Genomic DNA, 10,439 nt, shown 5'->3' on the forward strand with positions numbered 1-10,439 from the left:
AATTGCTGAAAGAACCATTCTTAATAAATGATCACATTAAGAATACATTAGACTGTGCTACCCAGATTACTGTTACTGTCTTAGAGGTACTGAGGGCAGTCGTCATATAGTAGTACACTTTGTGTACTATAGTGTGGGTCTAAGAATAATGCAACAGAAAAATTCTTTAGAAAATATAATACCCCAGAGAGTTTCAAAATAATGCTCTTTGTATATGTTAATGACAAATACAACTTTCTATTCTCTTATGGCTTGTGCTAGATTGAAATCATATTGGTCTGGTGTTTTCCAGAGGATCCGTTTGTGTTGTGAATCTACAAACCCTGCCGGCGTGCATTGAAGTTCTTGAAATCTAACCAATCTGGTTCCGTAGCAGATTTGGTATAAGATATTTGCACATTGACACCATTTGCAAAATCTTCGCTCTGAATTGTTTGGACAAATAGGATTCAACTTGGAGTGAATTTGAAAACCTAAAGTTGTGTTTATAAGCCTTGCGTTTTTCAGAGAGATGTGACTTAGTTTATATATTTGCACGCTATTATCTCCCATTCTACGTTTCCGCTGATATTTTCGCATCTTGATACTTCTGTTGACATACATTTTTTTTTTATACACAAATTTTTATTCATTTTACAGAAGGAAAGCACCAGCCATATCACACCATATTTCAATGATCGAGAATTACAGTCACAGAATCCCACCACCCAGCATACAGACATTAACAAAGCAAACATACAATGGAACCAATCAAGCCCCTCATGATTAGACCTCTCCCCCCAACCACTTCCCCCAAACTCTACGGTATCTCTTGGGGCAACCACGTGCTGCGTACATTACTTTCTCCTGTGTGGCGCACCAGTCCACCCCACTCCGCCAACAGGACACTTCCATGAGGCTGCAATGTCCCTTTTGGCTACCACCATGGCCGTATTGAAAAACAGTTTTTCATTTCGCGACCCATCCAACCCATCAGTGATGCCCAGGATCGTGTGCTTAGGGTCATGTGGAACCCTCCACCCCAGAACCTCAGAGAGCTCATCCTCGATGCCCCTCCAGAATCTCGCCAGGAGGGGACAGGCCCACACCATGTGTAGGAAGTCAGCGGGATCATGGCCACACCTGGTACAGGCTGAGGACAGACTAAGCCCCGCACGATGAAGACGTACAGGGGTGAGATATGCAGCATGTAGATAGTAGAGTTGCACTAAGCGCAGCCTAGCAGAGGCGGTGACCATTCTAGGGGCCATGAGGGCATCTCGTCAGTCCTCTTCTTCCAGGGGGCCGACCCAGTCCTCCCATTGTGTCCGCAGTCGGTCCAAGGAAGTCGGGGTGTTGTTAATCAGTGTGCGGTAAATACGGGAAATGCCACCCTTACCCAGGTCCCCGAACATAATCTGTGCTTCAGGTGGGCTATGGTCAGGCAATCGTGTGCCTGTCGCTAGGTGTGAGTGGACGGCATGCCGCAGCTGGAGGTAGCGCTGTTGACATACATTTAACCCTGACTTTGTGTATGGCTGGTCTCTTTCTTTGAATGTGCATGCTATATTTTTCCAATTACCATAACTAGGAGGTTAGCTAAAATGGCACTCTGTTTAAGCGTATAGTAAATAAAACAAACGGTTATGTTAATAGACTCCTTTGTTTTTGTTCAATTGTGAAAAAATTAATAAAGCTATATTTAAAAAAGAATGCAGGCATGATCAATTGCTAAGCCAATATCAGCATTCCATACAGGATGGTAATCCTGGCTAGAGCCTTTGTAGTGGGAATTCTGATTGGACCACATCTTCTGACATAGTCCAATAGAACTTAGCAGGAAGGCTGTAATGCAAAAAAGGCATTTGAGCCATTAGGGCAGAATGTTCTAAATGAAACCAGGAGAAACGGTGAGAGATACTTTGGAAAGTTGCAGGAGAGCCCAAAATTATACACTTTTTACCCTTTTTTACACTGCTGCCTTCCTGGACTCTCAAGGTATTTCAATGTAGCCTTGATGGAACATGCCTCACAGTTCACGTGTAAACAGATCTTTCAAAGTTATATCATCTCACATATTAGGACGCTTTGGGTTGTAGTAAGGCTTAGTAGCATGGCCCCATTAAAAGTTCTTTTAGGTATAGGGAGGGGTGGAAATTTAAGGACTACAATTCCCATCACACTTTGCAGTGTAAATTTCTCAAAACCATTTGGCTTGCTAAATTCCTATAAATAAGCACTGAAAATAAGAATTTATGAATGCACAAGAACTATAAAGTGAATCTGGAGTTTTGATAAATAAGTATTTTCCCTGATTGTGTCCAATTAGAGTGTGAACCATACCAATCTCTCAATTGAACGGGTTATATTCAGATCACATCTCCAATATCAATCCCCGTTTATTTGAAAGAGTAACCTAAAAGCTGATACAGGGCATGTTTGCCCCTGTGCTTCCGGAAACTGAAGAGATACAACAAGAACTGGACTTGTTCAGAGCAGTACGCATGGGCAGCCGCTCTCCACCTCTGGCTCCGGTCTAAAGCTTGGGTGATTAGTTCCTCGAAGTTTGTAGCGAGGCTTTTCCCTGGCCCAGCCACTCTGCTGGATTAATGGTTGATGGCTCTCATCCTGCAGATGCCCATAGCCCCGCACCATCAGAGCATCCCACTCATCATAGGAACTTCTCACTCGATTCACCATTGGCGCTTCCTGGTTCTTGGCTGGAGGTCTGTGGTCACAGAGCCCAAGTTGGCAAGCCTCGCAGTGTGCGCTGTCGTGAGGTCCTTCATTGCTCCCACTCGTGATGAAATCACGGACGTGTCGATCAGGCACATCCTCTCCATAGCACACCTTGCGTATTCTTGTCACCAGCCGGTCAACAGCTACATCTATGTTCTCAATCATGAACTCGGGTTCTTCCAAAATGGCCGCAGTACATCTCCGGCATTCCTGCTTGAAGACCCGCATTTTCACACAGCCCTGAGGCACACGCCGGCTGGCCTTCCTGATGTGGAAGATCATGCGCACTTTGGACGATTCCCACCTTCGGCCACAAGCGGAGCAATTGAACCTAGAGGTGAGAAAGCAAAAATATTATGTAAGGTACATCTGACATTCATAGTATTTGTGGACCACATTAGGTTGTCAATAAGACAGCTGAAAAATATAATATGAGATGTGACCCTTTCCAGCCCAAACAGTGACTTAGGGCCTAATATTAATCTTGGCAGATGGGTTACTCCGTCACAACGGTGGTGGATATCCCGTCCGGCAAAATATAAATCCCATCATATCCTATGGGATTTATCTTTTGACGGACAGGATATCCATAAATACCATTATATCCTATAGAATTTATATTCTGGTGGATGGGATATTATAAATACCATTATGTCCTATAGGATTTATATTCTGGCGGATGGGATATTATAAATACCATTATATCCTATAGGATTTATATTCTGGCGGATGGGATATCTATAAATCCCATTATATCCTGTGGGATTTATCTTTTGACGGACAGGATATCCATAAATACCATTATATCCTATAGGATTTATATTCTGGCAGATGGGATATTATAAATACCATTATGTCCTATAGGATTTATATTCTGGTGGATGGGATATTATAAATACCATTATATCCTATAGGATTTATATTCTGGCGGATGGGATATCTATAAATACCATTATATCCTATGGGATCTATATTTCGGTGGACGGGTTATCCATCACCGTTTTGACGAAGTAACTCGTCTACCAAGATCTAAATCGGGCCCTACATTTTGTTGTTGTTTACAAATAGAGTCATTCAATGTGACAGCGTAGCCAGATTTTACTGTGGAGCATAGACGCTATCATACACCCGCCTCTCTGTTTCCATGAGACCCGGGCCTCCTCTTACGGGTTGGCCTGACTAGTTGAAAGCCCTGTAAAGAGTAAATGTCAAGTGAACCTACACAGCCCATCTCTCCCGGGGAACAGGCCCCATCTAAATATCCAAAGTAGTTAATCAGTTTTCATTGGTCTTGGCTCTGCTGACCGCTGCCCTGATGACACATACTACTGGGGTTCAGCTGGGGACTTAACTGGACTCACCCAGAGTCCATACTTAACTGGACTTAGGTAGACTCTCCCAAACTAAAAGGTCTTTAAAGTTTTAAAGTTCTTCAAAAGGGCAAGGAGTAGAGGGGTAGTTGTTGGGCTGGGACACCATTCTGTAGCTCCTCAATGCCAGTGGGGATCCATGAGACCCTAACATTGGTATTAGAAGTGCCCCCACCCCATTGAACCACATGCTGTGCTGTCTTTTGTCCACTGATGGACACCATAGCTTAATTGCAAATTTGCAGGCCATCTCACAGCCAACTTTATGTTACATGTTGAGCCAGGTAATGAGTGCCCACTTTTCCCTACTCTCAAATCATTGTTTTCCCTACAGACCCCAGGACAGCTTATGCTTTCTAAGCCATGTTTATGGCATTTGGAGGGTTTGCTTAATGTCACTAGGGAAAGAGACTGCACATGCTCGACTTGTAGCTCTCTGAGCCACTCAGCAAGTCTATAGTAACTGGAAAAAGCAACATATGAACACCGCACAGATTGTGTGTGATGCAGACCTAGGGCTCACGCCCTGCCGGATCCAGCCATGACGCCATGCTTCTGAAGAACAGCAGAGCACAATCTTCAAGGAGAAATATCCCCTGCTCTGAACATGGATACTAGGTGAGAACCTCAAGCCCCCCCCTCAGAAGATAGGAAATAATTGGCACAGGCAGGGGTCCAGTGTGTGGGTGTGAATTAATGTGGGCACTGGTGTCACAGCTAACACACCTGCATGCCAAAAATTCACTGGGGGCTTGCGGTGGTCTGTCCTCTCATCTGATAATGCCTCATGGGCCAAGCATTGGAATGACCCTAAGCGTGCCCCAATGCTCCATTCTATTACAGTGACACCTGAGGGCACTAGGGGGTTTCACAATCAGGAAGTAAATATTTCATCAGGCCCATAAATGACATGAAGCCATGGGTGAGCTTCTGCAGATACAGGGGTGTGAAGTCAGAACATGGAAGTCTTTTCTGTCCTTACAGACCTGATGGATGCAGGCTGCTGACTCTTCAGAGCTCCCTAGGAGTGACCTGTCTTGACTTCATGGCAGCAGCGCGTCCCCCCGTCTGCACCAAGGATTGAACCGCATTGCTCCCGGGCTGTCCAGATGCTGCAGGTCCTGCAGCATGTCAGCCGGTGGGGAGAGGCAGGGCTCCAGGCTTCTAAATCAGCCCCATCTTCCCAGAGTGGTCCATTTTCTTCCTTCTCCTCCTCTTCCTCCTTATTCCTCTCTCTTCTAGGCTGACTGGCCTGCACCGACCGTACAGCAGCCGGGACAGTGGTCAGTGTGCTGCGGTCAGTGGCTGGCAAGGCGGTGGATGTGGCAGGAGTCGTGGCCAGAGAGGAAGTCTGGTGACGTTTGCACTGAAGGTGGCTGAGGTGGTGGCAACAGGGGAAGTGCAGCCTGGTGGTGCCAGTCAAGGTGGCAGTGGAAGATGATGGCACAGATGGTCTGCGCCGGGTGTGTGGAGCATGGCTTGTAGAAGGCCCCTCACCCTGCATGGTCAAATGCAAGAGGAATGGTTAGTTGATTATTCAAATGCTGCTGTCCCCTCCCAGTCGACAGCAAGGCTGTTATTCCTCTGGTTGTCATGAATCAAAAATGGCTTGGTGTGTAGTTGAACCTCTCCAGATACACCTTGGTTATGGATAATCGGTCAGGGCAGGTTCCATAGCAATCATGTCCTAATTAAGCTCTCAAGAAGCCGCTTGCAGTTTGGGCTGTTGTCGAACCCCAGCAGCCTCCTCTCAGGTGACTGCTGTCACCATATGACGTGAATAACCACATTGTCCATTTTCTATCCATCCGTCTAGGCTGTAGGGCTCCTTCACTGTGACCTGTCCAGAGCATTCAATGTATAGTTCTCACTCATGCGTCTCAACTTCCTTCATTTAATTGGCCCCCGGCACTTCATGATTCATTGTCCCTCGAGGCACGTGCATGGACTGCCCCAGCAATGGCTGCACCGTCACCACATCCCGCCCAGCCAGCTTTTGCCCAACTAGATGTATGACCAGGGCCACTGGAATTACGTGATTGTGCGGCCACTGCAATTTTCACATAATTGTATATTTGCCGCATTGGCCACATAATCCATCTGCCCCATAACCTGCAGGTTTTAACCAAAAAATTGTTTCTCGCTCAAATGGTTCAAAAGTTACTGAAAACACAGCGACACGTGTTGCTGCGCAGTCGAAGGCCTTTTGCAAAGGTTGACAGGTCACCTTTCTGTAGCTTCTTGCTATATTTGGGTGTTAAACTGGCATTAATGAGGTGCAGCGAATGCGCAGAAGTGTTAACAAGTTTAAAAATGACAAAATAATCAAGTAATACTATCACAAAATGTGCTGCACAATGCAGCATCATTTGCCTTTCCTTGCAGCATTATTTAATCAACTCTGCCACATAATTCGGCCCTCCCCTGCCGCATAACTCCAGTGGCCCTATGTATGACTTACTGCAGTTTGCAATGTAACGGTGTGTGAGATATTGGAGTTCACATTGGCATTGAAGCTTGTGTGATGAATGCACTCACACAGTCTTAAGGGGTGTGATACTACTGGAAGCAGAAATACTGCACACAGAATCTGCCCGGTATTCTCTATACTGTGCAGCCCAGAAACAAACAGGCCCTTTGCAGGGGTGGAAGAGTAGAACTTCAGTGCCACACCTTTGTTTGTGAGCTACTTATGAACAGAGTCGGGCGAGCCAATAAATTAACAGGGGGAGCCGAGCCAAGGCAAGATCTGGCTCGGATCTTAGAGCCCGTGCCCGAGCCGAGCCCTGAAAATGTTTGCTATGTAAGTCACACAACAAGCATTAGGTAAAATATGATAATGTTGCTTCAAAATTCAAAAATGTGTGTTTCTATAAGAGGTGAAGCTTTGACATTCATACGCCACATTATTGCTCTGTTCTGAGAAGTACTTACAGAAAGTAATCGTTTTTAAACATAAGCAATTTGTGCACTTAGAGGCAAGACAGTTGTCGTATAAACCAGCTGCGGCCCCTCCATTATGGTCGCCGATCACCGCCACCCCCCCCCCACCACCCTAAAACTAAAACCATAATAAAACGGGTTTTAAAATCATTTTATTATCATTTTATTTTAATCCCCCTGGACCCCCGGGACTCTGACGAGGATTGGGGGCGGGTCCAGGGGATGACACTGTGGTGGGGTGGTGGTGCACTCCCTTGTCCCTCCTCTGCGCATGAGGGTTTGGCCAGCCATTTCAGGCCGGCCAAACCCTCATGCGCAGTGAAGCTTTCTCGAGCCCTAGCTGCATTGCTGGGGCTGGAGAGAGCAGGCACAGGCTCCCAGTCTGCCTGGGAGCGCAGAGTCATAGCGCCCAGTCCAATCCTGACGCTGCTTTCATGCACCGTCATGATTGGCTGCAGTGCATTCTGGGAGCCTGTGCCCGTAAGAATGCGATGCAGCGGACAGCGGTGGCAATTTATTATTTTGTACCCGGATTCCCCCTCCCTCCCTTCCTCCCCAGCTCCCTCCTCCGGCCCGCCCTGCAGCTTTGGCAGGGTACAGCCCACTACTGGCGTAAACCCTGCACATGGCCGAGATTATTGTAGAGCAACATTGTAGTCTGTTAAATCAAGCACAAAAGGTTTTTGTAATAATCCACATTTGTAAGGCGCAAACAATCACCCGTAAGGGTCTCTAGGCGCTGTCGGGAAGATTAAGCAAGCTATTGCCCAGAGTCATATGGTGCTGGGCTAATCCGCAGCTGGAGCCAGGGATCGAACCGTGATCCCCAGATTCCGGAATCAGTCGCTCTGGCCGCGGTGCCACACTTCTTCCTTGTACAACTGGTATTCTGAACTCACATGTTTGAAAGTGCTTTCATACACAATAATGAAGAAAAAAGAGTTTTGGTGAATCAAAACTTTTGCCCAATATCACACAATTTAAGGTGAAGCCACATTTATCCAGGTGTTCTGGTTTCACTTTGTACAAATCAATTTGGAAATTATTATGTTTTTGTCTTTCCTTCTGAAAGGTATTTGTTTTTACTTCTTTGTGCATTGTTTATTTAGGTGAACATGACCCAAAGGCCAAATTGGAGGGCTTAAAGGAGCATCAGTTACATTACACAAGGTCACATTCATTTTTGGTAGGTATGGGTAGATTAAGTGATTTGCCTAGAATCACAGGATTGTGTGCAGACGCCGAGACTCGAACCTGGTTCCCCAGTTCCAAAGTCGGCAGCACTGGCCAAAATGCTACATCCTGGGTAGAGTGAGGGAGAACAGAAGGCAGAAGCTGGATGAAAGCTCGGCTCGTTATGGGCTTGATGTTCCAACAGGACCTCGAGCTCAGCCAGAGCCAGGCTTCTGTGGCTCAGCAACCTCTGCTTATTCCCTTCCTGTCTCGTCTTTCTGCGATGTTTGCACTCTTTTAGATTGCATTTGTAACCATATATGACTAGGGCTCCCTGTTTGTTACTGATTTTTACAGATAAATATAGACGGAAACCATTTATTTTCCTGTCTGTATTTATTTTTAAATGTGGATAGCAACAGAAATTGAGTTGTTTTTTCAGTGATTCTAAATGCTTTTCATCAGGACTTCCAGGCCAATAGCGCTGTTGATCGAAAGGTAAGGGGGTTAAAAAATACATGAATTTTAGTAAAGAGCCTTAAACAGCAATAGATGTGCACAACCTTGAATTTAAAATGTGCATGTTTTTTTATAAGACCATATTTTATCATCTGAGTGTGTTTATATCCATGAAACCTGTTAGTCGTTCAGGCATGAGTGCATATTTATTGGTCAATTAAATGTAGAAATATACTAATTTCAGATTCATTTTTTGACAAAACCCAAAATAAATATGCATAAATACAGATAAAATTAGCAAACAATAAAAATGGATAAATACAGACGAAATGTCAAAAAAATAAATTCCATAAAACCGGGAGCCCTAAATATGACTTGGTACAGCAAACGCTTTTCTAGATGGATTTAATTACTAGCCACAAAAGGCGACAGGAAGGAGTTCACCAATTGAACTGGAAGGCCACCCTACCTGGCGGAGGCGTGCAGCGTGTACTGCTTCCACCCGGGCAGCGCCTCCGCAGTGTCATCCTGGTCCAGGGTCCACTGGCCCCGGGGCCGCAGCGCTGCCATCTTACTTTGGAAGAGGCTGTTCCACGCCTCCTGCTCCATGTCTGTGTTGAGGAGCCCCTGGTGACCTAAAGAGCAGGGGTGCACCACAGCACCCCCAGAGAGAGTAAAGGGAACTGACTGCAGGTAACTCTGGATGGAAACCTGTCCAGGGCTGCACGTCTGTCCTTCCTGTGCCTGGAGGGGTCCAGCAGGATGTAGGCGGCACCGGAGGCTGGTATCGGTGCTGGAGAAAGTAAACCGGCAGTCAGCATGCCTCGGGTAATGCAGGGCCCGTGACTAGACTGTTTGTTGGCAATCAGTGAAAACATGGGTGTATCTGCTGTGGGCCAAAGTCCATGCACCAGCGCTTATCACATCAGCTGTGTTTTTACTTTACAAGAAAGCAAATGAGGCATACAAAACACCTAGAATCGATGCTGCCTTGCGTTGTACTGAGATGTGTTGTGCTGTGTTTTGTCGTGTTTGTGCTGTGTTTTGTTGTGTTGTGCTGTGTTGTGTTTGTGCTGTGTTTTGTTGTGTTGTGCTGTGTTGTGTTTGTGCTGATTTTTGTTGTGTTTGGGCTGTGTTTTGTTGTGTTTGTGCTGTGTTATGTTGCAATGTGTTGTGCTGTGTTGTTCTGTGTTGTATTGTGCTGAATTGTTCTGTGTTGTGTTGCTCTGTGTTGTGTTGCACTGTGTTGTGCTCTCCACCCTCTAAAGGGAACACTTGTTCTATTAAACGTGGAGAACCGGGACCTGTCCCTACTACTCGCTGACAGTTAGTAGAATCAGCTACATTCCCCGCGATTTAGAAGGCGGAGGGGTGTTAAAGAGTAGATTGTAGACGAGGGGAGCTTAGACACTGGACTAAGCTTGGGCTGTGAACTCTTCTTCACTCACAGAGTTTCCAGAGTTTCCCGCACTCTGCCTTACACAGAAGTCCCAGAGTTCTGTTTTTTTCCACACTCGCGCTCGTCAACATCAAGTTGGCGAGCGCAAGGGAGGCAAATCAACCTCCCGGCGAGATTTCTCAACGCGGGCAGTCGGATTCCTCAATGCGAGTGGCCGGGTATGCTTGCGACGTTTCACGTTGATAAAATGTCCGTTCGCATTGAGAAAGCTGCCGCTCAAGTAGAATATCTATTCGAGAGGCAGAAAGGAAGCAGCGCTCACTTGCACTGTGCATGGTGCAGTTTGTGATAATTTCACAGCGCAGACAAACACCTGC

The 10,439-nt window shown here is 46.1% G+C and overlaps 1 protein-coding gene across 1 annotated transcript; it reads right to left on the reverse strand.

Annotated features, from left to right (window-relative positions):
* Nucleotides 1-602: 602 nt before the first annotated feature.
* LOC146788686 (receptor-transporting protein 2-like) lies at nucleotides 603-9,507 on the reverse strand. The gene is made up of 2 exons (XM_085635915.1): nucleotides 9,133-9,507; nucleotides 603-3,049 (listed from the first exon to the last, which is right to left on the reverse strand). The coding sequence occupies exons 1-2, from the start codon at nucleotides 9,270-9,272 to the stop codon at nucleotides 2,470-2,472; spliced, it is 720 nt and encodes a 239-aa protein (XP_085492041.1). The 5' UTR covers nucleotides 9,273-9,507; the 3' UTR covers nucleotides 603-2,469.
* Between the last annotated feature and the right edge of the window lie 932 nt (nucleotides 9,508-10,439).

This window comes from Triturus cristatus, chromosome 11, assembly GCF_964204655.1.
Source record: "Triturus cristatus chromosome 11, aTriCri1.1, whole genome shotgun sequence".
NCBI lineage: Eukaryota > Metazoa > Chordata > Amphibia > Caudata > Salamandridae > Triturus > Triturus cristatus.